Genomic DNA, 26,652 nt, shown 5'->3' with positions numbered 1-26,652 from the left:
TTGCCCTCTTGCAGCTGGTTGTCTGAGAAGTTCCGAGGGTTCTCCTTTGATTTCCTGGGTGGGAAGAGATAGGTGGTTAGAAGGAGGTCAGAGACTAACCCAGTAAACCTCTCCCGTGGACAGAGCACAGACTTTGCTGTGGGCTCCAGCTCAGCCCTTGAGAGCCTTAAGTTCTTTGAAGCCACCTTCTCATCTCATCTCAAAGGGGACAACCACTTGCCATTCCAGGAACTTGTGAGGATTAAGTGAGATGAGAAATGTGAAAGTGCTTTGTAAAGGGCCAGTGCTATGGAAACATCAGTTGTTCTCTAGGGACAGGAGTGGGTAGGGACACTGTGTCTGACCTGGTCTTGTAGCTGTCCCAGCAATACTTACTTAGGAAACCAGTTGGGATCACCAGAAAAGAGTCCATCATTCCGGGCTACTGCCAGCCCACCCAGGTTCATCAGTGTCCGCTGTACACAGGCCAAGTTCTTCCCTGGGAAGAAGGGGATGCGTTGGACCCAGCAGGGTTGGGTCCTGGATACCTGGATACCTCCATCACTCAGTCAGCAGTCCTGACCTCCTAATTACTCTTCCTCCCATACCCTTCTCCACCCCAACCCCCAACATGGCCAACTCCCCCCATAAAACAAACACATACACCCCTCTTTGTCTCTGGTCTCCCCGAGGGCAGCCCCCACACCCTGTCCCTGTCCCACCTTCCCAGAGGTCCACAGTCTGGAAGATGTCAGTGGTGTTGATGCCATAGGACTCGGCTGCTTGCAGAAACTGAGAGATCTGCTCCATCTGCTTGAAGGCCGTGCTGGAGGCCTGGATCTTCTTTACTGGGGCCTGGCCCTCGGGGTACAGTCCATTAATGAGCTCACAAAGCACCTGGGTGAAGGACAGCAGGTGTGCAGAGGTGAAGACATGCTTACCATGGGTCAGCATGTGCTGCCTTCAGCACCAGTGGCCATGGACCAGAGAGGTTCCTCTTCTACCTGAAATAGCTCAGACTCCTTCGTCCGGAGTGAGTCTCAAGGATCCTTCTCAGTGGCATCACTAGGGGGGTGCAGAAGGTGCGGACCACACTGAATGACATTGTCAGAGGAGGTGACACCAAAATGACTGTCTATAAAATTTTTGTGCAGTGTTTCAGTGGAAATTTATTATTTTTTATAAAAATATCCCTGTAGTTAGTTTAAACAACAAAAACATTTTTCATAAGCCCAGCTTACATGTATCAATACACCTACAAGGCTAAAACTCTACGCTAATTTACTTTTTGCACCTTCTAATGCACTCCGGTCAGAGCTGTCATTATTAACCAATTACAATGATGCTTTGAATCACGTGGTTTTGTCTGCACACGCTACAAGCACGTGCTGTTGTTTTTGTTGCTGCCGGTGTCCTGATTTTGTCAAATTTTCTGGTGGTTTAGCTACAATATTGTGGTAATTAGTACTTGTGAACCTATTATCAATAACTTTTTTGAGAATGAAGTAGTAATTAAAAGAAAAGAAGGAGTGATATACGGGAATTATGATTTACGAGTAACAGTACAAAAAACACTACTAAGGATTCTGTATGGTCTGATACGGGAGGAGGTCCATGGCGGGGGGTAACACCATGAGTTACCACACTGGGTGACACCAAAGCTAGTGATGCCATTTGTTCTTCTTGCCCAGCCCCTGCTTTTGAGCCCAGAATGAAATGCCAGTGTTTAATCTTTCCTTTCTATTCCAATATCCCTCTGAGTAGAGCACACTCTCCTGCAGTTCTTTCCTTAGAGATATTCTTCTTTGTGTCACCTAGGGCCTTCCTGCTGCAGGAAGAAACATACGCCTCCTCACTCTTCCCTCAGTGCGCAGGAAGGGAAGAATGGGTCTTTGCCCAATAATGATGTCCAGGCTTAGGGAGAAGTTGGAAACGGTGTGCCCTCAGCTTCCTCTTCTTCAGGTTGAGCAATCTCCAGGCCCCCACACCCAGCCCTGCTCTCTGGCACTTCCAACCCACAGTGGGCCCAGCTCTCACCGTGCCATCCTTGAGCCAGTTCTGGAAGTTTTCCCGGCCAGGCTGAGGCCGGCTCACATCCTTGCGGCACTGGGAGGTGATCCACTGGATCAGGATCTGCTCCAGGTCTGTGTCATACTGCTTCTCAATCTTCTGCTGCACCTCCCGGCTCAGGCCATAGGCAGGTCCCCTGTTGGCCATTCTGAAGGGTAGTGGTGGCTGTGGGGAGCTGATGGGAGAACACACCCAGTCCTGGGGTCAGTACACTGCAGCCAGTGGGGTAGAGGATCCTGCCTGCAGGGACACACACTGTATCTCCCAGGGTGGGCCCCAGCGGGGAGGTCCAGAACTGCTGCCACACCAGGGGAAAGCTCTTCTTAACCCCTGGACGTGGACTATTCAGAACTCTGGGAAGTGGCATGGGGCTACACAGGCCATCTACGGATTTGCTATTAGATTTCATTTGAACAAATGGTTCCACTACTAGAATGAAGTATGAAACCCACTGGAGTAGAATAAGGGGTACATAAGACCAAGATTGGAGGTTCAGCCTCTCATTTGGGTTAGTCAGCTTTAGCAAAGGCAACTTGACGTTCTAAGCCCAACCCTGCTCTTTATAGCCCCGAGAAGGTGAAGGATTCAGGGAGAGGAGGAAGAATATGGAGCAGCTTGGGAAACCTATGCCAGAACATGGAGGACTGGACAGATCAACCCTCAATCAACCACATGGTTTTCATTGAGCACATACTATTTATGCTAGGGATTGTGGAAGAGACAGAAGTCCTTGTCCTAAAGTTGTCCAGAGTGCCATTAGGGAGACAAGCTGAGTACAGATGGAAAAGTAAAAGACTGCACACAGCAAGACCCATGCTGTAGGAATTCAGAGAAGAGTATGGACAGAAGCAGCCTGGGAGGCTTCCTGGATTCTTAATGAATTTCAGAGACAAAAGGAACTTCACGCGAGAAACTAGGCAATAAGAATGCATTCTACTTTCCCTCCTAGAAGCCATTCTATGCAGAATAATAGATGTCCACCTTCTAATTCCCAGAGCCAGTGACTACTGTGTAGATGTGATTAAATTAAGGACCTTGAGATGGGGAGATTATCTAATCACAAGGGTCCTTATAGGCTAATTATCCAATGGAATCCCAAGGGTCCTTACAGGCTGAAGGAGGGAACCAGAATCAGAGATGTGACGACAGAAGCAGAGGTTGGAGTGACTCAGGACCATGAGCTAAGCAATGCAGGCAGCTTCTAGAAGCTGGAAAAGGCAAGGAAACAGATTCTCCCCTGAAGCCCCCAAGAGGAATGCAGCCCTGCCAACACCTTGATTTTGGCCCAGTGAGACCCCTGCCGACTTCTGACCTCCCCAACTGTACAGTAATATATTTGTGTTGTTTTAAGCCAACAAGATTATGGTAATTTGTGGTATTTCTAGGGAAACCTAGAAGGAGAGGGAAGAATGGGGAAGTACACAGGAGGGTTTCTTAGCTGGAGGACTTTGGTTAGCAAGAACTGGGTGGTTTCCTGACCGCTGGCCTAAATTGGCAGCACCTCTCTGCAGGCAGCCTGTCCTCCCCACCACCTCACTGCCTGGTCCCACACCCAGGGACCCATCGAGCAAGCCCCGGGGATGCTACTGATGCCTGGGGGAGCCAGAACCAGAGAAGGGACATGGTCCCCCGTTCCTGCCCCCATCCCCTCCCTGAATGGGCTCTTCTTTCTGCTCTGCAACAGAGCTAACCTTCTGGCTGCTCACAAAAGGGGATCCCCCAGGCAGGCACCTGTGGTTCAAGGAGAAGAAAGGGAGTCGCCCCTTCTCCCCAGCTCTGGCTCCAGGCCAAGGAGGTTAGATTTAAGGGATGAAGTCACTCTGCCCTCCCAGCTCCCACACACCCCAGGTCAAACAATCAGCCACCCCCACAATGGGCCTCAGGGTTCAGCCGCAGTACAAGAAGCCGGGCTACAGGGACTGCAGCTGTGTAACACTCTCAGACTTCTCAGGTGTGACAGGACTGGCTTTCAGCCTGGAGGGTTGTGTGTCTCAGGCCAATCCCCTCCCCCAAATTCCAATATGGCCGCTCGTTTCTACTCTTCTTATTGAGCTGCACATTTCCGGCAGAGAGCCTCCCCATAAATCAGTTATTTTAAAACCTCATTAAGAGCAACTCCCCCCGCTCCACTTCCCTCAGGCTGAAAGCAGGGCCAGATGAATGTGGGTCTGGGCCTTGACCGATACCACTAGCCACACACGATCAGCTGGGGGAAGGCAGGCGGTTGAGTGGCTGAGGCCTGAGGAAAAATGAAGACAAGTCTCCCTCCCCTCCCCAGCCCAGCCCCAACTGCTCAGCACAATCCCAAAACCCATTGCCAGTCAAGTCAATTCCGATTCACAGCACCCCTACAGGACAAGGCAGAACTTCCCCATAGGGTTTCCAATGCTGCGGTTAAGAACTTGGCTGCTAACCAAAAGGTTGGCAGTTCGAATCCACCAGCCACTCTTTGGAAACCCTATGGGGTCCTATAGGGTCACTATGAGTCGGAATGGACTTGATGGCAATGGTTTTTTTTTTTTTTTTTTTTTTTTTAATCTTTACGGAAGCAGACTGCCATATCTTTCTCCGGCGGAGCGGCTGGTAGGTTTGAACTGCTGACCTTTCCATAGCCAAGCACTTAACCACTGTGCTACAAGGGCTCCTTCTCAGTCACCACTCAGTCTAAAGAAGCCTATAACCTCTGATGCAGAAGGCACTGGCTGGAAGACTTGGCAGGAAGAGGAAGGGGCTAGAGGCTGCTGCCACCAGGAAGCCCGCTAGTCCCCGCCCAGGTTTCCACAGCTCTCTTCTGAAAGTGGTTTCCCTGTGGTCACCTGGGCCTTAGGGCTGTGTTTCCATGGGGCCAAGTGGCCTAAGACCCAGGGCTCACTATGACACAGGGAAAGAAAGGGCAGAAGAATTATTAACCCGGACGCCAGGGTTAGAAGGCAAGAGCAGGGACAAAAGCCAGACCCTGCCAGTGTCACCCCAGGGGAAGGGCAGAGCAGCCTCTCAGACCCACCTCAGGGCAAAAGGAAGAGGCTGGATGCTGAGGGCCCCTCCTACACTCTGGGGCCTGGACACAGCTGGCAGGGCTGAGGCCTCCAGCTGCAGGGTCTCTGTTCCACTCTGGGGACATTGCCCTAGAGCCCTGAAGTGCCAGAGCTAAAGGGCAAAGCTCTGCAAAGGGGCGGGCTCAGCAGGGCCCAGCCTGGCCAGCAGCTGTTTCTCCGCCCCACCCCCATGAGCAGGCGGGAGCTGATGGGCGGCGGCTGCTGGAGCTGGAGAGGCCCACCCTGTCGACAGACATCACGGGGACCAGAACCCGCCCTCCATGAAGGAAGGGAAAACAGCAAGTCGCCTACAGAGTGGGGAGAAGGGAGATACCCATCTGGAAGGAAGGTGTGGGAGATGCCGAGAACTGGGGATCCCAGGGGCAGACAACAGCTAGATGACTTGGGGGGTAGGTTGGCAGTGAGCAAGCTAAACTCTGGAGCTGGCTACAGCTGTGGGTACAACTCCCACCCCCACCCACAGGATTACAATAGTTGGGAAAGGGGGAGGGGACACAAAAGGCACTTTCAACCCTCAGCCCCACCCAGACCCCGGGCTGGAAACTTACCTCACCGGACCCAGTGCCAATGCGAAAGGAAAGGTGGACACGTGGGGGGGGGGGGGGGGCACTTGAGGGTTCCTGGCTGGAGTGCTTAACTGGGAAGACAAAGGGACTATCCATTCACTGTGGAGACAGGACATATGGCAATGTCCCAACTCAGATTTGGGGGCTGAGACTACTGCGAAAGGGCGCTGAGGACACCAGCCCACAGGGAAACAGGCAGGAGCAACGATGGGGGGAAACCTATGATTAGGGAGCCCCCTTAGGGAAGCCCCCTCACCATCAAGACTCGTGAGCAAAAGAGAAAGCTGAACTTACACAAACAGGAAGCCACAAGGTTTGCGTAGGAGGAGGGGGTGAGGTGGGGCCTGTTGCCATGGCTTCTGTGTACCAAATACAGGAATGGGGGCAGGGTGGGGGTACCGACATGGATGGAGTGTTGAGAAAGCACTGAGCACAGGGGGCAGGGGTGGGGTTCTGGGGAAAGGGTTCACCTCCCAGAGTTCTCAGGTATAGCCAGGTGCAAGGATTTCTCAAGGAAGCAGCTGTGGAGGGCGTGTGGCGGAGATGGGAAGTTTTGGGGTAGAGAAGCAGCCTCAAGGACGTAGTTCAGGAGAAGAAGAAAGGCCCTGGAAACCTAAGGTGTGTCCTGAGCTAGAGAGCACTGTACCTGAAAATTCTAGAGGAAGGAGGGATGGAGTGACGGAAGGATTAAAGGCCAATCCCCAGGGGGCAGAGGCGGCGACCAGGCGGTGGGGTGAGGGAGGGAGGTAACAGTTGGACAAAGACTATTTGCCGGTTCTGGAATGCTAGCGCCCTGCGCCCTGCCCTGCCTTGGCCTCCTCTCCAGTTTTAGGGTCTCCATGTGGACTCGCAGGGCAGTGGGTTTGGCTTGGTTTGGGTCGTGGAATTAGGAAGGGGAAATGGGGTGGGGGCTGGAAATGGGGAGCTGTCCCTTTGTCTCGTGCTCTGGAGTCAAAGAGAGAGCTAGGGGGAGCCTGGTCCAAGCCGCAGGTCTCCTCCTATACCGGATCTCCACACCCAGTCCCTCCCCACTTCTTTCTGCCCCACAAATACCAAGTTTCCCCAGAACTTCCTTGGTAGAAGCTCTAGGTGGCCCGCATAGCGCGGTAAGGAGGCCGTTCGCTTGCGGTTCGTCTCGGCCGGCCCGCACAGCCGCCCCACGACCCACCGCCACACCCTTAACAGTTAGTGCGGGATGAGTCACCCACCGCCCGCCCGACGCTGGAGTGACGCAGTGGTCTGGGCAGCCCGTTCGCCGCCCGCGGCCACCGCCGGCTTTCCCGGCAGCGGGGGCTCCGGCAGGGGCAAGAGGGCCTGGAATGCAGCCGCCCACCACCTCACACAGGCAGGGAACTCCGGGGCGCAGTCGGGGCTGCAGGCCCCCAGATGTCTGAGCTCGAGGTACTCTCCTAGGATGCGAGCGATCGGAGCCTCGACTCCTGGCCCACACCGGGGAAGGCCAGACCACTATGGGACCCGTGCACGAGGACCCCTCGCCCCAGTCCGTGACTCTAGTCCCCAGAAAAGCGAGCTGGCAGGAGGAATGGAGAGTGCGGGCTCGAGGACGCAGTCAGACTGCAGGTAGCGCCCACACGTGCTCCTGGAACCGCACGTGGAAGGTCGCGCCGGAAGCCCCGGACGCACAGAGTGGGGCCAGGGCCGGCGTCAGGGCCCGGGGCTCGCAGTCGCTCGGGGCCAGCCCGCTCATCTGCTACGCCCTCCTTTCCTCCACCTGGCGGGTGGGCCTCAGTCCTCGAGTGCATTCACCAGCAAACCTCGCCTGACCTCATCGCTCAACAATGCCCGGTAGAGGCTTGGGGACCCGAGGTGACAGCACGGGGCGGGGCAGAGCAGTCGTCGGACCCTCGCCTGACCCCAGCCCTTCATCCCCCAGCTGGCAGGAGCAAGTCTCAAGCGCCGGCTTCTTGCTTTCTGCAGCCCGCGCACATACCCCCACCCCCACCCCCAGTCCCTGCTCACCGTACAAGCGGACTGGGGAGTGGCAAACTCCGGGCAGAGGCTGCAGCGGCGAGTGGGGCGCAGCGGCGGGTCCAGAGTTTTTCAGGAGGCTCCCGCCTCAAACGGGGTGGGACAGGGGCGGGGCAAGGGCCGCGAGGTTTAAAGGCGCCGCAGCGCAGGGCCGCAGGGGCAGTGTTGTAAGAGAGGGGAGCAAGGGGCCAGAACACGGATTAGAGACCCTGGTGGGTCTGGGGTCTCCAAGGGCAGCTGGAGTGGTCTTCCGCCCATGAGAACCTCAACTTCCACCCCAGAGCCCACCAACTTGTACTCCAGGGGAAAACTTCCTGCCTAGGAGGTTAGCTCAAGTCTGTGGGCGTGTTTACGTGAGAAGAAGCCTCCTAGTTTATAAAGGCTGGCAAGGTAAACGGAGGCACAGAAGACTCTCCTCCCTTCCTCACTCCTTGCAACAGACTAGGGTGTGACAAAAGGACCGGGGCTTGCAGGCCGGGACAGCACCCCCACTTGGTCCTGCTTGCCACCTTCTTCAAGCCTGGGCAGGAACTAACGGTGAGGTCACTCCCTGCCCCGAGCCCAAGGGGCGTGGTCAGTGCTGGGACCCAAGTTCACAGTGATACTTCCCACCCCCTTTCATCTCTTCTCCGACCTGACATTTGGGCTTAAATCCTGGAGGGATTTGAAGGGAAGGCCTCAGTGGAGGAAGAAGGCGGCAGGGATTCTGTTGTTTCTGAGGCTGTGTCTGAGGGTGGAGGGCAACATAGTTTAGGGATTGAAGGAGTGTGCCCCCTCCCCCGATTTAGGCTTCAGTTGAGCAGAATCCCCTTAGGGTGAGGTCCCGTCTTACACCCATTAGTGGAATTTCTCACGTTTGATAGAGTCGCTGTTTACACTGGGTTTCAAGAACATTCACAACCAGTCCCCTCCCACCTTCCATTCTCTCTCTTCCCCTAATCCTAAAACCAATTGACATCAAGTGGACTCGGAGTCATGGCAGCCCCGTTTTGCAGAGTAGAACTGTGCTCCACAGGGTTTTTAAGGCTGTGACCTTTCAGAAGCAGATCACCAGGCCTTTCTTCCCAGGCACCACTGGGTAGGTTTGAACCACCAACCTTTCAATTAGTAGTCAAGCTCTTAACCACTCCCACCAAATGATTCCGATAGGCTGAGTTTTCACTCCTCTATTCTTTTACTCAGACTGTTCCTCTGCCTGGAATACTTTCTCTTCCGTGACTGGCTTCTGGTCTGCTCTACCACTTACCAGCTGTGTGACTTGGGCAAATTACTAAGGCACTCTGTCTATAAAATAGGATTAATAGTTGTACCTGCCTCAGAGTTGTGGAGAATCAAACAATACATGTAAAGAGCTTACAGCAAGCACTGTGGCACACAGTGAATGTTCAGATGTTAACTATTACCACCATTATTGCCACTTTCTGTGAGGATGCCTCTGAAGCCCTACCAGATAGCCCCCAAAAGCAGCATTTGTCCCAGCACACGATGTTATACTCACTAAATGTTTGTTGACTTGAACTGAACACCTTCCTTTTTGCTGCCATAGTAACCAACACACAGCTTTATCACAGAACTTACCGCATCATACTGTAACTATTTCTCTACTCGTCTGCCTCGCTGACTACAAAGAACTCCCCAAGGGCGAAAGCATGTTATGTCTCAGTGAACTCTATTTTCTCAGCATCTAGCTCGACAGCTGGTCCTTAGTTGGTGACCTCAGTGGGCGCTCAATAAATGCTCTTTGAATGAATGTTGAATACACCTCTGTTCATTTAGGAAGACTCTCCTTCTCTTTAAGGGGCCTGGCATTTTCCCAGATTCTAGGCCAGACAACACAAACACTTTTTTCAAATTTTTTTAATTCACCTGTAAAAAACCTCACCCACACCACCGATGACACCACACACACACACACACACACACACACACACACAGGGATTGACATAAGATTCTTGTTCCAATCCCCAAACTAACCTAGGGATCAGCACATACCTCCTATGCCAAACCCCACCCGAGCCCACAATCAGTCTGTGCCTGGGCACCAGAAGGGTGGGGTAGTGCCCCCCCAGATTGGAGCTAGGTCGTGGGGGCCTCCTTTGCAGGTCCATGTGCTTTTTTTTTGCCCAGCCTCACATGAGGGGTGTTCACAGCAGAGTGGCCTGTTCAGGGTGGGGGACTGGCTGTCGATAGACTGGGAACCGGGCCCGAGTGGCATCTCGGCGGCGGCGGAAGGCCAGGAATTCCTCTCGAAGGGCAGCACAGCGGGCCTCGGGGCCAGGAGCATGAGCAGTGTTCAGGGGGCAGCCCTCCTCTGGGGTCTTAGCACCTGCAAGAGTGGGGCCAGAGAAGGAGAGGAGGAAGAAGGCTTGAGGTTCACAGGGCGGAAGTCTCAAACACGAAGCTCTCCAGGGCCTTCCAGAGCAGGTAAGCCATGGGAATGAGACACAGTCCAGAGCAGAGGAGCCTGGACTGGGCTCCAGTGGGGGCCAGGGTCTGACTGAGAACAGACTGAGCCCTAAAGCTTCGGGGGATGTGGGATAGTGAGGCCAGGAGTGCCTGCCTTTCTGCAGGGCTTGCCCACCTAGCTCTGGCTCAGCTTCAGGTCGGGGCTGGGGGCCTGCTAAGCCCAGGTGCAGAGTCTCCAGCAGCTCCATATCCCCAGGAAATTCTGAGTCCCATTCATAGTTCTCGTCCACAGATGTGTTCCTCCTGTCAAACGGGACAAATGTGGGGTGCGTGGAAGAATAGAGGGGAGTCAGAAAAGGCTGAAGCTGGGGTCCCCAAACTTAGGTCGGGCCACAGGTTTTCCTGAATATCCCTAAAACCAAACCAGACCAGTTGCCATCAAGTCAATTCTGATTCATGACGACCCCATGTGTGCAGAGCAGAACTGCACTCCATAGGATTTTCAAGGCTGTGACCTTTCAGAAGCAGATCGCCACGCTTGTCTTCCAAAGTGCCTCTGGGGGTTTGAACCACCAACTTTCCGGCTAGTAGTCGAGAGCTTAACTGTGCCACCCAGGACTGAATATCCCTGGGCCTCAGGAAAAGAAGACAAGGTCTCCTGGCCCCAGGGTGGGAGTGAAGCAGAATAGGTGGAGGGTACTGAGGAGATGTTCTGAGATGACAGGGCAGGACTGGGCAGGGATGAGCAAGGACTGCCTCACCTCTTGCTGACTGTCACTACGTGCTCCCTTCGGGGCCACCTCTCAGGGCCACTGGCCCAGCTGCTGGTGTCCCCTGGAGCGGGGCTGAGGTAGCTGCCTCCTGCAGAGGGGGCTGTGGAGGGGGGCCGCAGGAAAGAAGCACTGCCCCTCCCGCTGCTCTGGCTCGTGAGACTGCCCCGAGGGGCCGTGGGGAGGACGCCTGGCAGCATCCTCTCCCTCAGTGTCCAGTCGGTCAGTGCTGTGTAAGGGGGCTCTGTGGTGGCCCCAGCCCCCAGCAGGGCCCCAGGGAGCGCTGCCCTGGGGGTAACAAGTGGAGAGTCCAGGGGGTGAAGGAGAGATGAGGTGGGGCAGGGCTGGGTATCCATGTAGTCTGGGGGTGGGGCAGGCCTGGGCTCCTCAAGGGGAGGCCAGTCCCCATCCACATTCATCTCCCGGAAGAAGGGCAAGCTCAGGTACTGCAGCAGGGGTCCCGGACCTGGCAGGGGGCTGGGTGGGGCTGCCAGAGGGGACCCCACAGGGCTGATGTCTGCAATGCAGAGGGGCTGGGGGGCCCCACTGGGGCTGCTGCTGCTGCAGTCAAAGGACCGGGCCTGATGCCAGGCTGAGGTCCGAGGTTCCGGCCGCTCTGGGCCTGACTTTTCTTGGGGGCCCCCCACGTTGGGTCCCATCACGAAGCGCCCATCTGGGCCCCGGCTAATGGGCTCCAGGGGTAAGGGCCCCCGGCTAGGTGGAGGATCCGGAGGGGGGCTGGGGGGTCCAGTGGGTTCTCCCCACAGCAGACTCTGGTGCAGGCTGGGGGCGGGGGAGCCCTGGAGCTTCAGCTTCGCCACGCTGTCAGGACTGCCCGAGCCCGGAGCAGAGCTGGGGAGGGACAGGAGATCAGGGTCTGTGGCCAGTCCCCCTCCCAGAAGCCAGCGTCAGGCCTTGAGAGGTCTGGAGCACAACAGAGCAGAGCTAGGGAGAGCAAGTGAGAAAGGACCAACATGGTGGAGGGGTGGCGGGAAGGCACGCCACCACAGGACCAGCCCCGGGCTAGGGCCTCTGCACCCGGGTTCTCTTCTTCCTCTAACTTCTGCTCCCTGGCTCCCACCCCTCCCCAAGGTGCGGGAAAGGAAGCAGAGGATACCGACATGGATAATGGCAAAGCAGAGGGACGCCAAGGAGGTAGAGGGACTTACTGTGGAGCTGACTTCCTAGGCGGAGAGAAGATAAGAGGTGGATCTGTAAGAGCGTGAGAACAGGAGGTAGCACAAGCAAAGGATATGCTCCTCTAGGGCCGCCGCACACACTCTCGCCCAACCCCATGCAGAAGGCCGCCAGGTTGGAAAAAAGTCGGCAAGGCTCTGCAGGACCTTGGGCTCTGGGAATGGACCGTGGAAGAGGGAGGGATTTTCCTCCAGGTAGGAGGGGCTCATGGAAAGGCAGGGCTCTCCCGGTGTCTGGGCCTCAAGAGGCAGATGTGCCAACCACCAGCCCGCGGGATGACGGCAGAAGGGGGTCTACCTTGGCGGAGGCGCTTGCGGCGGCGGCGAGCAGCCCTGCGCCGGTTCATGAAGCAGGCGGCCAGGATGCTCACGAGGACAGCCACGCCCAGGAAGCAGAAGCCGCCCACCACGCCGGCCAGCACCGGCTGGGGCAGGAGGCCGGGCAGTTGTGTGCGCGAGGGGTAGACCTCCAGGCCTGGGCAAGGGGTCGCGGGGGGGGGGGGGTCAGTCCCCAAGACGTGGTGGGCCTGGACCCCCTCTCCCCTCAGCCCCAGCGCCCTTCCCTCCCACAGGTTTCTCACCGGAAGTGGAGACATTGGCCGTGTTGCTGGGATCACTGACATAGCTACCGGCAAAGGCCACCAGGCGGAACTCATAGAGGACATCCTGGGGGTGCCAGGAAGAGCATTAGGGCCAAGCACCGCCCACCCCAGCCCCATTTGGAAAGTTGGGGGTAAGGGTGAGGTAGGGAGCAGGAGGTGAAGATGGTCAAATCAGGTTGAGACTATCACCCCAGGAAACACCAGGGAATGGAACCGGGGCTGAAGAGTGCTGGGAGGACCCCCCCCCCCGCCCCCACTGTGTCGCCATTATACCTTGATGAGCCCTGGCACCAGCAGCTGCATATCTGTGCCTCCCACGGCCCCGTCCAGCACCTCCCAGCCCTGGGTGCCTTGCCGGCCCTCCAGTACATAGCCATCCAGCCTCTTGGGGACCAGTTCTGGGGGGTCCCAATGCAGGAGTACTCCCCGGGGTGTCCTCACTGCCACCAGACCTCGGGGAGGGGACAGGGGAGGAAGCATCTCTGTCGGGGGAAGACTGGGGGTAGCTGGTGTGGTGGGAAGCCCTGATGGGGACAGACAGGCAGGTCAGAGATGGGATCCCCAGTCCCTCATCCTTCTCCCTGGCCTTCCTCATCTTCGTCCCTGGCCTTCCACAGCCCCCAGTACCCAACTATTCTCCCAAAGCCCCTAAAGACAAGCTCAAATCATCACCCACAAGCCCCTCTGGACCCCGAGCTGCCCAGCACCCTTTCGCCTTTCCCATCCAGGTCCTCCTACCTCTGGGCCCTCCCACCAGCCCTTCCCCGCCCTTGTCTCTGCTGCTCTGGAGTAAGAGGTCTCACCTTCTGGGGCAGATAAGACGATCTCGCTGAAGGGCCCACTCCCCAGCTTGTTCTGAGCTAGGATGCTGAACTGGTATTGGGTGTGGGGCTGCAGCCCTGGTACTAGGAGGTGAGCAGCCCCCACAGGCACTGCCAGGGACACCCAGTCATGGTGGACTCGGTCAGGACGCTTGGACCTGGGAGCCATGAGGAAATGGGAGGCACCTCAGGAGCTAGGAAGACCAGGAAGATTGGGGGTCCAGAAAGCTGATTTTCGCCCCTCCCCAACTGTCAACCATCCAGGTCTCAGGACTTGGGTCCTGAACACCTAAGATTCTCTGGAAACAGGGCAGCAGAGTTGGGGCAGGACCAGGGATAGAGGGATAGGAAAAGGCCCAGAGGGCCAGACAGACTCAGTGGAGAGGAGAGGGGGTGAGGCTGGTGTACAGTGATGGTAGGGGCACTCACAGTGGGGTGTACCAGACACTGAATCTCTGCAGATAGCCACCATCAAAGCCAGGCTCCCAGGAGATATTGACACCCTTGGACAAAGGCACCACCGACACATTGGTGACGACGTGGGGGCTGGTGCCTGGGGAGGGGAGAATGGAGTGAGGGATGGTGGTCAGGGCCCCAAGGGAAGGTGAAGAGCTAAGGGGAGCTTCAAGGCCTCTTCCCTCCACCCATCATCCCAGGCGTTCCCCAACATGGGCCTCCAAAGATGATTCCCCCATGGTTTCCTCCAGCCCCTCCTCCCGCTTTCCAGCCACTAACCCAGCACGTAGACATTCGTGTAGGTGGCCACTCGGGCGACAGCATTATTGGCACTGCACTCCCAGCGCCCATGGGCCTCCTTGGTCAGTGGCCGCAGGATCAGGCTGCTGTTGCTGTTCACCTGGCCCTGGCCCCGCAGCCCCCGGCCCACCTACAGAACCACGGGTCAGCCCTGAGGACACATGCAGCCACCCCTCACCAAGGGCGCCACTTGTCCCTCTGGGCAGCTCCAGCTTCCTCCCACTCTGCCTCCAACAGCCCTCTCTTCCCCGCATCCTCCTTCCCCACAATGGCCCAGGGGGATGCAGAGGCAGGGGTGTAGTGGGCACGAATACAGGCAGAGCAGGGTCAGGAACCTTACCTTGGCCCAAGAGATAGATGGAGGAGGGTCTCCTTGGGCAGAGCAGGGGATGAGTAGCTCCCGCCCTACTTCCTGGAAATATTCTTCCTTGGGCCGTTCTATAAAAGCTGGCGGAGCCTGCAAGCCAGGTCTGGCATTGGGAGGGGGCTCTCTTACCCTCTCTTACATTAAGGCTGGTTATTCCTCCTCCCCAGGGCTCCCTGTCACACCATATGTCTCACTCTATCTCATTCTTTCTCCAGCTCTCAATTTCTAGCTATAACGGGTAGGGCTGGAGGGAAATATTGGGATAGAACAAGGACTGGTGGCTGGGGTGGGTCTCTCTGGAGATATCTAAACCTCTATAGAACACCCTTTTACCCACTCTCCACCCCCTTGCTTTCCATCCTTTTCTCCCTAGAGCTCCAGAGAGGGAAGCAGCATGGCCAAGGCTGGTGAGAGTCAGGGTGGGGAGGGACCATTTCTATCCTTGTTCTTTGTGGATATGTCATGTGCCTGATGTCCCACCTCCCCAGCACCATCTCCGCAAAAATCTCTGTGGATGGCATCTAACAGCTGCTCCTGTGGCCATCATGGGGAAGCCGGAGACTTAGGAGCCCCTCCCCATACAGCGGGATGGCCCGCTCTGTCAGCCTGGCTCAGCAGTGAGGTATGCTTCTTCAACCACCTGACGCACTTCTCCTGTGGGCCCCTGGGCCACCCTGGGCCTCACCTTGAGCAGCACGCGGGTCACTGGGGAGGGCCCTGCAGTACCGAGACTGTTGTAAGGGGTGCAGGAGTATTCTCCCAGGGCATCCTCATTCCCCAGGGCAATGATCAATGAGCCTTCCGTGCCCTGGGACCAGCCGGGAAACTGGGGGGAAGAAGAGATGACAAGAAGAGGAAGAAACTCAGGAGAGGCAAGACCGAGATGGGAGAGGCAACAGAGGGGACAGAGACCGTATGAGAGGTCTCCACAAGTATCCCTAGGCGTGACCGCTCTCTCAATTCCAGTGCCTCGTTTCTCTTTCCTGCAGACGGACCACTATAAACGAACGTGGCAGCTGTGACTACAAACTCCAGGGGGCGCCACTCACAGAAAATACAGTGTAAATGGCACCTCCTAAAGCTGGAATGGAGCCCCTGGGGTTTGCTGCCTGCTGGGACCTCACCTAGCTGTCCTCCCAGCATTCCACAACTAAATTCAGCATTTTCCACCCCAGCCAGTTAACCAGTTGCTGTCTAGTCCGCCCCAATACCTGACGACTCCATCTGTGTCAGAGTAGAACTGTCCCCACAGGGTTTTCAATGGCTGATTTTTTCAGGAGCAGATCGCCAGGCCTTTCTTTTAAGGCACCTCTGGGTGAACTTGAACCTCCAACCTTTCAGTTAGCAGCTAAGCACTTAAGTGTCTGCACTGCCTGGGGACTCCTTTTCACTCCAAACCAGTTCCTTTTCCTGGCTTCTGTATTTCTATTAAAGATGCCCTCCACCCTCCCCATTAAAATTTGGCTCCTCACCCTCCCTCCCTCCCCCCCTCCCTCTATCTAAACACTTGTCAAGTCTGTCATTCTGGGAAGTTCCTTTTGTCCAGGCATGAGGGCCCATCCATCTCCATGTCTTCCCTCCTTCCCTCTAACTCAGATTTCATAACCTCTCACCTGGTCCATTTCAACAGCCTCTGAGCTTCTCTCCCTGTGTCTAGCGTCTCCCCCTCGACATTCTAGCGGACACGCTCAACTCCTAATCACAGCTCTGATGGTATCACACCATCGCTCAAAACACTTCACGTGATCCAGATGCCTTTAGACTTTTTTTTTTTTTAAACATTCAACAGAAATTTATTGAGTACCACTATTGCAGAAGCCCTGGGGACACTATGATTAAAAGATGCAGTCCTAACCCTCAAGGAATTTATAGTCTCTGCAGACAAATAAAAGATTCCAGTTTGCCTTGCAATGAGGTCATATTAACTTGGCATCTACAGTTCTTCCTTTTGGCCCCAACCTGTCTTTCTAGCTTTCACTGCACCGTTCATGTCCCTACAGGCACTGCTGCTCCCACCAAACTGGAGGACTCATTATTCACAGTATAAACACACTATACTCTTTCCTGCCTCTGGGCCCTTGATTCTGCTTGGAATGCCTGTCCATCCTTCAAGGCCCATCTTCAAAGTCCCAGAAGCTGTTGCTGATCTATCCTCAGCCAGCCTAAGAGGAAGACACTTTCTCCATCCCAGCCCTTCTAGCAGAACATCTATGTTGCTGTCTGTTATGGATTGAACTGTGTCCCTCAAAAATATGTGTTGTAAATCTGAAACCCTATACCTGTGGATGTAATCCCATTTGGCAATAGGGTTTCTATATTATATTAATGAGGCCATAATTCGTGTAGGATATGTCTTAAACCAATCACCTTTGAGATAGAAAAAGAACAGGTTAGGCACAGAAGCAAGCAAGCAAGCACGGATGGGGGAAGATAGATGGCACACCACATGGAGATCACCAAGGAACCAAGGAATAGAAATTGAAGAGACAAAGACCTTCCCTCAGAGCCAGCAGAAACAGAGCCTTCCCCTAGAGCCAGTACCCTGAATTCAGACTCCTAAGCTCTGAGAAAATAAATTTGTTTTTTAAAGCTACCCCCTACAAAAAAAAACAAACAAACCCATTGCTGTCGAGTGGATTCTGACTCCTAGTGACCATATAGGACAGAGTAGAACTGCCCCATGGGGTTTTCAAGGAGTGGCTGGTGGATTCGAACTGCCAACCTTTCTTTTGGTTAGCAGCCGAACACTTAACCACTGCACCACCAGGGCTCCATTAAATCCACCCACTTGTGGCATTTCTGTTATAGTAGCACTAAGAACACTGTCCTACCCCCTTTAGGCTGTACCCTTTCTCACTCGACACCCTGCACAGCACCTGGTAGGAACTGCATGTTCCATAATCACTGAATTAAACCAAGCTAACTCCACCCCAGCCGTCCTCCTGAGCAGAACACCATCAAGCTAAGCCATTCTTTCCCCCTGCCCCAAGCTTGTACCTTGTCCAGCTGCAGGGCCTGGCCATCCTTGGTCCAGCTGACAAAGAGCAGTGGGGGACTGGCACGAACAGGACACCGGATCACCCCCCGCATGCCTACAGGCAGGGGTGTCTCAGGCGGCATCGACGTCACCTGGGCTGGGTCTTGGGGGGAAAGAGTGGCATGTTGGGCTGGCCTGGCCCAGGGGAGAGATGGAGGCTGGGGAAGCAGCTGGGTCAGGCTTACAGAGCACGGTGAGGTAGGCAGAGGCTGAGGGCGGGTGCAGGAGGCCATTGCTGGGCACACAGGTGTAGCGGCCAGCATCATCAGGCTGGGCTGCTTGCAGCCACAGGCTCCCATCCACCAGAATCCGCACCCGGTCCTGCAGGCGGCTGCAATATGGCATGTGTGGGGAGGGGTCCAGACGCTGCCATAGGGCTCCTTATAAACTGTCCACCAATTCCCCACCCACACCTCCCAACCCGAGCCCCACCTGATGTGGAAGACATTGATGCTGTCCTGGAACCAGGTATAGGTGAGGTTTGCTGGGTAGGCCTCAGCCTGGCAGGCCAAAGAAACATCCTGGGAGGCGTTGACGGTTCTGTTCTTGGGGGGCACCACAATAACCGGCGGCCCTGGGGGGGAGCACACGGGAAGGGAGGCGGCTTCAGCTCACAGTCCTCTCAGCTCTGCCCTCTGGAGTACGGGGCTGGTGGTTGCAGAGCCTTGGGGAATTGCAGGAGGACCTTCCTCCTGGGTGTAGGAAAAGTTATGTTGTCCCGAGACCAGCTCCCCTTCCATTCCACCAGGGGCAATCCCTTTCACCTCGTTTTCCCACCTAGAAACTGTTGGTGCGGGGGGAGAGGAGTGAGGGTCCGTTTTAACTCTCTGCTGTTACCCTTAATATCTCCCATCTGTCAAGTCTTCAACCACTCCGTCTCTTACCCTCATCCGGGTACCCAGTATGTCACCCCAAGACGCTGCAGCAACCTCTGACTCTGGGCGAGGTAATAACAGGAGCTGGCAAGTATAGGGCACCTACTGTGTGCCAGGCACTCTGCTGAGCACCGTACTTGCTTCAACTCAATCCTCACAAGAGCATTTCGTGGTAGGAATTACTTTCCCTATTTTATACATGAAGCAATTAAGACTCAAAGGCAGAGGGACTTGGCCAAGGTGAGTAAGAAAGGCAAGATTCATATTCAGGCCTTCCTGATGCTAGAGGCTGCTCTTAACCATTATAACACCCTGCCTTTCCCACAGTGCCACAGAGAGCAACGCTTCTCTGTTTCACGGATTAGTCTTCTGTCTACCCCCACGTAGATAATACACCCTATGAAGGCAGAGTCTGGGCATTATACTCCTCAGCTTTCCTCCTAAAAAGGAGGTCTTGGCTGGGAATTACTATATGCCAATCACTCTGCTAGTAGTTGGAAACCCTGGTGGCATAGTGGTTAAGAGCTACAGCTGCTAACCAAAAGGTTAGCAGTTCGAATCCACCAGGTGCTCCTTGTAAACCCTATGGGGTAGTTCTTCCCTGTTCTATAGGGTCGCTATGAGTTGGAATCAACTCAACGGCAGCTGGTGCTTGGTAGTTAGCTAATTAAGTCCTTGTAACAGTCTGAGATGTACGTGTGAAGCCATTAATATAAATAAGGAAACGGGCTCGGGGAGGTTAAAAGGCTGACGGTCAGAAGTTTTAACATCGGCATTTATGCCCTTTCCACTACACCACACTGCGGGACACTATCTATTCATGCATTTACTGATTCTTTTAAAATTAAGATGCTGGTTTTAGAGCAACGGAGCCCTGGTGGCATAGTGGTTAAGAGATGGGCTTCTAACCAAAAGGTCAGCAGTTCGAATCTACCAGCCACTCCTTGGAAACCCTAGGGGGCAGTTCTATTCTGCCCTATGGGGTCACTATGAGTCGGAATCCACTTGACGGCAATGAGTTTTAGAGCAACAGCCTGCGTTGGGAGCTCCCTCACTCTCCACAGGCCCCTACCCTCAGGCCAAAGTCTCCTCCCCACACTTGCTTTGGGCTCCACCCCACCCCCACCCCCGCCACTGGTCACAGTCCTCTCTCACACACGTGACCCTGGCTTCCAGCCCTCCCCCTACAGAGCACCTTGCACCAGCAGCTGGGTGGCGTGGGTAGCACTGCCCTCGGTGCTGGAGGCTTGGCAGGTGTAGACCCCAGAGCTGCCCCGCTCTGCCCGCCGGATCCACAGCGTCCCATTCCGCACCTGGGGAAGGAGTTAGTACTGTCACTTCCTACTGGCCTCAGACGCTGTGCCTCCGAGCCTGGCCAGCAGAGGGCGGGAGCAACCCAGGCTCGGGAAAGCCAAGGTGCGGCCCCTCCTCAGCGGATCGGTCTCCCAACCTGCCGTTTGGCCCCGCGGCCCTCCAGCCCCGCTCCCAGGCCCCATCTGTCCCTTGCCTCTGTCTGGCCCAAGTGCACCTGGCCCTGGCCAAGGTCCTGTCCGCGGAGCTTCCAAGTCACTCGAGGCTGGGGGCTCCCGCGGGCCACACAACGCAGGGTCACAGGTTCCAGTTCCCGCACTTCCAGGACTGGGGGAGGAGTCTCCTGGAATTGAGGGGGTGCTGCGGAGAGAGAGGCGTGAGGGGCTGCCAAGAGGGGCTATCAGCCCAGAGAGCATGTCGGAGGGCCAGGGAGACAGACCACTCAGCCTCAGCTCAGCCTGCCCAGCTTCACAGGAACTCCAGCCCAGAGCCACCCTGTCTGCTGCACCCAGAGCCAGCCTGTGCCCACACAGTGGCCTGCCGCGCTAGGGGTGAACCTAGGCTGGGTGTTCAGAGCAAGGTGGAAAGCTAGGTGCCCTCAGGAGAGCACTGTTCTGGAAGTCAGGAGGCCAGGATCTAGGCTCTGCTCTGGCACTCATCAGTGGCATGACCTAGCCTTTCCATGCCTCAGTCTCCTCATCTTTGAAATGGGAATAATTATGACCCCTCTCCTTCTTAGGGTTGAGAGAGAATTAATGAAGTACTGGGTAAATAGGTATGTGAGCTATGGTTCACTCAGGGCCCAACTTCACCCCCTAATTACCCTCTTAGGGCAAGGAAAGCAGGAGTAGGACAGAGAGGGGAAAGAAAGGGAAGCTCCTGACCCAGAGCCTGGAGCCTAGAAGGCTGATTGGATTTAGATTTGAAGAACTGAAAAGGCAGGATGTAAAAAGCGAGCATGGAAACAGGCCTGCCAGGAAGGGTGGGGCACTGGAATTGCGTGTGGATGGAAAGAGAACTTTCTCTTCCCCTTTCTCCCCCTCATTCCCATTCTCCACCACCTGCACCCCAGCTTCATACAATTGACTGTGAGGTGCACCCAGGAGCCGTTAGCAAAGTCGTCTTCGGGGCGGTGCTGGTCCAGGAAGAGCACGCGGCACTGGTACCAGCCCTGGTCTTCTGCCCGGAGCCCCTCAATCTGGAGTGACGCCCCTTTCTGCAGCCGGACCCGCCCTGGGGGAGGAGTCCTGAATCAGGGATGATGACGAGACCTCCTGGTAGCCCCAAACCCCTGGCCACATTGGTCATTCTCCCACAGTTACCTAAAGTGGGGTCCAAAGAGGCACAGATAGGGCTGGGGCCACTGGGGGCAGGTCCCTGGGTGCAGCCCCTCTGACCACCCCTGTCTTTCAGCACAGTGGGCCCAGTGTAGACAAACAGAAACCCAGATGGTAGAGAGTTCCACTGAACTATACCCACCTTCCAGGGCTGTTGGCTGCCCCCCGACTCTGGAGTTCTTTTGTAAGGGAAGGTATGGGCTCCCAGGAGTCCTTCTCCCACCAGAGGACTCTGTCACTGGAAACCTCAGCCAAGTTTGCGGCCCTAGCAGGCCCCAAAGCCTCTAATCCCTCAGGGCTATTATCAGCAGCCTAAGCGCCTTAGGGTGGCCAGAGTCCAGCCCGGCCAGGCAGCAAAGTCAGCAGCCTCATCTCCCAGCCCTTCCACGCTCCAGGCCTGCAGGCTCCAGCTGACTGACCACATAAAGCCACACAGCCACAGCCCAAGCAGACACCTCATCCGCACCCTTAGTCAACACCCACACCACACAGCCAGGCTCAGATGGACAGTGCCACCCAAATCTCCTCCACACCCTCCCCTAACAGAGGCCTACACCCCAGACAGATTCAGGGGTCCCTGGCCGGGCAGGCGAGTGAGAGAGGCACATACTTAAACCAAAAAAACCAACCCAGTTGCTGTGGAGTCGATTCTGACTCATAGTGACCCTATAGGACAGGGTAGAACTTCTCCACAGACTTTCCAAGAAGCACCTGGTGGATTTGAACTGCTGACCTTTTGGTTTGCAGCTGTAGCACTTAACCACTACACCACCAGGGGTTCCAGCAAACACTTGGGAGCCAGAAAGACCTAGACACGGTTCCAGCTCTGCTGTGTGCTCCTTTGGGAAAGCTACTTAACCTTTCTCTCAACTTCGGTTTCTTCATCTTCAATATGATAAAGCACAAAAAATGTGGGCGGGGTGGAGGGGGGAGAGAATGCAGGGAAGGCATCCAGCATGGTGCCTGGCATCAGCAGGTGCTCAAACAAGGGCTGCTGAACAAACAAATGAGCTCGGGATTTGTAATCAGAACCCTATCCCTCATCTGATAACACGTCATCTCTCCTCTCTCCCCCACCCTCTCCGAGTTCGCTGCACTACCATGCATCAACTCACCCTACCAGAAACGTATCACCTAGACACCTCTCACCCTTATCCCCGCGTCTACTTGTTAATTGTTGTTGTCAGCGGCCACCAAGTCCATTCCAACTCATGGTGGCCCCATATGTGGAGAGTAGAACTTTATTTAAATTCTACCTTCTACATAAATTTCCCCTTCTCAACCAGCTTCACCTTAGTGTAGACCTATAGGTATCGCTCATCTGGGTTACTCCAACAGCCTAGTCATAGGTCTCCCTGCCTCCAGCCTCTCCCCTATCTACATTCATCAGTTGCCCACTCCCACCCTGACCTTTGATAGGGACAAATGACATTCTCTAAATCTGATGGGGCATGCAAATGCAGCTCCAAGCCAAGTCCCTTAGCAGCGTGTCCATCCCAGCCAACCAGACTGCGGCCCTAAGCCGTTCCTAATACTAGAAATTCTGAAGCTGCTACTGCACTCACCCCTCCCATCTGCTTCCACTCTCTCTGTAGGGTGATCTTTCTGAATTATAATGGAAGCCTGTGGTGCCTCTAATGCCAGGGAAGGAGAGGGGAATGATCAACTTGAGGCTAATTTGCGATCTCAGGCAAGGGACTTATCTCTTTCAGAATGCATTCCACGGGTGTGGATTCTCTAGGATGGGTGGACCTGCTTAAAGGGCGAGGTATTTAAATCCCCACCCAGAAGATAACCATAGGCCTAGCAGGTAAATATTTAACACAATCACACACTTCCATCAGTGGGATTCCTCCGTAACCCTCATCTGCTTTGCCACCTAGTGCTGCAGACCCCAGACTGCAACCTCTTCTAAGACCCATAGGATAGTGACTTTTCAATATGGTGACCATCTAGCTCTACAAAGCAGGAAGAAGAGGGAAGGGAGAATGAACTCTGAAAACGAGCCATGCAATATTAGGCATCGTCACCATATTTAATCCTCACAAGAATTCCTTTGTAGACAAAGGAACAGGTATTAAGTTTCTTTCTAAGCCCACATGGCTAGCAAGGCACAAAGCCAGCCTTTCTTTCTCGAGAAGCAGTATGTTTTCACTGGACACTGGTGTTAAGCTCAGTTGATGTCAGTACAATCTCAGCACTGAGCACAGTGTACTATCACTCAGGAGATGTTCGTAGCTGATGTGTAGTAGTTCCAAATGGCCGTTAACCAAAATATCCGATGAAGCATACTGCATGTCCTAACTTTTCTGTGAGATATGGATTTCTAGACCTGTAGATAGGATCTCTGGGTGGTGCAAATGGTTAAGCACTCGGCTACTAGCCAAAAGGTTGGCAGTTGGAATCCCCCCAGAGGCGCCTTGGAAGAAAGGCTTTGTGGTCTCCTTCCAAAAGATCACAGCTATTGAAAACCCCATGGAGTGCAGTTCTACTCTGCAACACATGGGGTCGCCCTGAGGCAGAATTGACTCCATGGCAACTGGTAGCGTTATGGATGAACAGGAAGACAGCCAGGGGCAGGCAGTCCTGAGTCCTCCAGAGTCCTGGGCCCACCTCCTGGAGGCCCACCTTCCACCCGCAGGGCCAGATCCTGATGTTCTTTAGATCTCCCCGCATGAAACGATATGTAAGGGAAATAGGAGACACAGTCTGTTCTCTCAAGTTCTCAGAAGGCAGGTCACCCACTGTTATGTTCACATGTGCAAGCGCACATACGCACATGGCGCTGACTATGCCCAGCATTCCAAGAGTCTGTGAAGCAAGAGGCGTAGGGAAGGCTTCTGGGAAGACGCGATTACGCAGAGGGCTTTGAAGGGCAAAGGGTAGTAAGGGGAGATTCCTACATGGAGCCCTAAAGGGGAAAATGAGATACTGGATTTTTGTCAAACAACTCAGGACTGAAAGAAGATTCACTTCCTTTCTACTGTGTGGGGCCTCTTGAGACTCCCAAATAACGCAGCACAAAAGTCAAAGAGCAGAGGCCCATGACATGGGTCAGAAGAGTTGGTCTAAGCCCCACACCAGGAGAGCTGGTGCAGTGTGAACCTAGCCTCTCTTTCCTCTGGATAACTGTGTCACAGTGCAGACCAACCACCTAGCTGTCACTGTTGACCAAGCACTCTGTACTAGGCTCTGGGCTGAGTACCTTACGTGTAGTAGTTAAGCGGTTTGCACTCATCTACTAACCGAAAGTTTGGTGGTTTGAACCCACCCAGTGGTTCCACAGAAGAAAGCCCTGAGGATCTGCTTCCATTAAGATTCCAGCCAAGAAAACCCTATGGAGCAGTTCTACTCTGTTAACACATGGGGTCACCAAGAGTTGGAATCGATTCAATGGCAACGGGGTATGGTTAACTTAGTGCTAGTATATAGTCATATCTTGTTTTATATTGTATTGTACTACTTTTGTACTATTCTACAAATTCAGTCTCCTCTGCAGGATGGATTCAAGAGCCCATGAAGATTGGAACCATCCCCTTCAGTATAGCCCCTAAACTCCAAAAGGTCTCTCTCACTGGTCCCTCACACATTCTAGGCCACCAGCCTCACGCACAGTCCCAGGCCCATCTCCCGCTCACTTGCCCAGAGGATTTATGACAGTACAGCATTGTCCGCTGCAACCTCTACCTCCTGTTGCTTAGCAACGGCAGTTCGGAGTCCCCTACACAAAGGCGGAGAGGCCCCTTCCAGACTGAGAGGCAGAAAAAAGGTTAATGGGCTCAGGGGCCTCTCTTGTGAGTCCTGACTCCCTAGACCAGCTCTGGCCTGACCAGGAGGCCCAGACTGGGGGTGGGGATGAGAATAAAGGGTAGGGGTCCAAAGAAAGCCTCAGGGGTTACTGCTCACGGCCCTTGGTGCTCAAAAGAACAGAGGCGAAAGATGACCCACAGGTAGGCAAAGTGTCCACCATCCAGTGGCCTGCATGCCAGGGAGACCTCAAGACAGGGCAGAGGGAAGGAGAAGAGTTTCATTTATACCTCTGCTCCATCTCCGGAAAGCCCTCTCTCCTCTCCTCCACCTCCCCTTGCCCTTAGTCAGGGCTACATTCTGAATTTGTCCAGCCTCCTCCCAACAGCCCAAACCCCTCCTGGCCGGGCAGGCGCGGAGGGAGGGAGGGAGGTATTTTCCCCTCCTGTCCTGACTGGGGCCCTGCTCTCATCAATTCCCACGGGGCTGGTGTAGACACACATACTTCCACCAGGCTGTTTGCCAGCAACCGCCCCCAGTTTGAAAATAAACTCTTCCCTTCTCCGGCACCTGCTGAGCCCGCCCTGAGCCGAGAGTTCAGCCAATCGCAGGGCCTCTTCCAGGATTCAAACTGAAGAGACAAAAGGTGGGGGTGCTGTCCCCCATCGACATCCTCCCAGGTGGCCTTGCCTAGACTCTCGCTTGTGCAAAGCACAAGCTCGATGCCACGGCAGCCCAGACACATCCTCAAGACCTCCCCGCATGCCGCCCTCTGAGACCTGCCTGCCCTGGCCCAGCACTGAACCACTCCGATTAAGGCTGCAGCCAGGATTAGGGGGAAGCAGAGCCATTCTAGGGAGTCAGCTGCGGCACAGCACAAGGCCTCCCGGGATGCCTGTGCACTATCTTAAGACCCACGCAGGACCCACCGGCAGCAGCAGCCCAGCCCAGTCCAGTTCATTCACTGATCTTTAGGGGGCCTGGCCCTCTCTAGCCCACCCCCCAATGCATCTGCTCTTCTGTACTCAGAATCAGGCTGAGCCACTACCGGAGAAACCAAAGGGACACCCACCCTGTCACCCCACTGGCCCACTCCTGAGCAAGCCTAGGATCCCCTGAACTAGCATTTAAGACACTGGGTCGGGGCAGGGTGCGGTGTGGTGAACAGCTAGCAAACCGGAAACCAGGATAGGGCCAAGTGGGGGGACTAGAGAAAATCAGGATGGTGTCTGGAAGGTTTCGTGATGATATCTAGAAAGAGGGACTAGAGAATTAGGCTGGAATAGCGCTGCAGCATCCCCTCTGGAACGGACCGCGTGGAGTTCTAAATGGCACAGCTATACCGCTGGTGTATGTGTGTAAATGAATGAATCAGTCCATGAATAAACACTGCTGGGAAGCAGAGGCACAGCTCACTAAGCTGCATGGAGGCAGGGGAGTGGGATGAGGTTGGGACAGAGACAGGGCAGTTAGGAAGGAGTCTTGCTCCCACCCTTCCCAGATCCCCTTTGTTGGTGCTGTCTCCCTATCCCCCCCCAGCCCCCCACCAAGGCTAACTCTTACCAATGTATTCAGGGTCAACGCGGGGAGAGTAGAGGCCGAACTGGATGAAGATGGGAAGCAGGAATCCGAAGCGGAGCCACTCAATGACGTGCAGCGGGGGCCGGCCGGCTGGGGGCAGGAGGTCACAGCCCAGCACGGTGCTCTCCCCAGCCCGGCCCACCACTGACACCACCTCAGGCTTCCCTCGACCTGCATGGTGGGTGG

At 55.1% G+C, this 26,652-nt stretch overlaps 2 protein-coding genes across 2 annotated transcripts in view; both read right to left on the bottom strand.

The window, feature by feature from the left end:
* Window positions 1–7,743, bottom strand: part of TAGLN2 (transgelin 2) — a 10,319-nt gene extending 2,576 nt beyond the window's left edge. The window contains exons 1-5 of the mRNA XM_004390226.3: window positions 7,652–7,743; window positions 2,017–2,224; window positions 702–876; window positions 376–478; window positions 5–54 (exon numbers count right to left, since the gene is read on the bottom strand). Coding sequence (XP_004390283.1) covers window positions 5–54; window positions 376–478; window positions 702–876; window positions 2,017–2,196 — 508 coding nt within the window. The 5' untranslated portion in view covers window positions 2,197–2,224; window positions 7,652–7,743. The remainder of the gene's footprint in view (window positions 1–4; window positions 55–375; window positions 479–701; window positions 877–2,016; window positions 2,225–7,651) is intronic.
* Window positions 7,744–9,804: 2,061 nt separating this feature from the next.
* Window positions 9,805–26,652, bottom strand: part of IGSF9 (immunoglobulin superfamily member 9) — an 18,131-nt gene continuing 1,283 nt past the window's right edge. The window contains exons 2-20 of the mRNA XM_004390225.1: window positions 26,449–26,637; window positions 20,882–21,034; window positions 19,998–20,161; window positions 19,686–19,803; window positions 18,048–18,189; window positions 17,801–17,946; window positions 17,576–17,718; window positions 15,264–15,404; window positions 14,552–14,668; window positions 14,191–14,341; window positions 13,885–14,008; window positions 13,438–13,613; window positions 12,908–13,158; window positions 12,614–12,698; window positions 12,331–12,507; window positions 12,006–12,048; window positions 10,828–11,688; window positions 10,242–10,369; window positions 9,805–9,986 (exon numbers count right to left, since the gene is read on the bottom strand). Coding sequence (XP_004390282.1) covers window positions 9,805–9,986; window positions 10,242–10,369; window positions 10,828–11,688; window positions 12,006–12,048; window positions 12,331–12,507; window positions 12,614–12,698; window positions 12,908–13,158; window positions 13,438–13,613; window positions 13,885–14,008; window positions 14,191–14,341; window positions 14,552–14,668; window positions 15,264–15,404; window positions 17,576–17,718; window positions 17,801–17,946; window positions 18,048–18,189; window positions 19,686–19,803; window positions 19,998–20,161; window positions 20,882–21,034; window positions 26,449–26,637 — 3,491 coding nt within the window. The remainder of the gene's footprint in view (window positions 9,987–10,241; window positions 10,370–10,827; window positions 11,689–12,005; window positions 12,049–12,330; window positions 12,508–12,613; window positions 12,699–12,907; window positions 13,159–13,437; window positions 13,614–13,884; window positions 14,009–14,190; window positions 14,342–14,551; window positions 14,669–15,263; window positions 15,405–17,575; window positions 17,719–17,800; window positions 17,947–18,047; window positions 18,190–19,685; window positions 19,804–19,997; window positions 20,162–20,881; window positions 21,035–26,448; window positions 26,638–26,652) is intronic.

Source organism: Trichechus manatus, unplaced genomic scaffold, assembly GCF_000243295.1.
Source record: "Trichechus manatus latirostris isolate Lorelei unplaced genomic scaffold, TriManLat1.0 scaffold00288, whole genome shotgun sequence".
NCBI lineage: Eukaryota > Metazoa > Chordata > Mammalia > Sirenia > Trichechidae > Trichechus > Trichechus manatus.
This window is presented reverse-complemented; position numbering and strand designations above follow the sequence as displayed.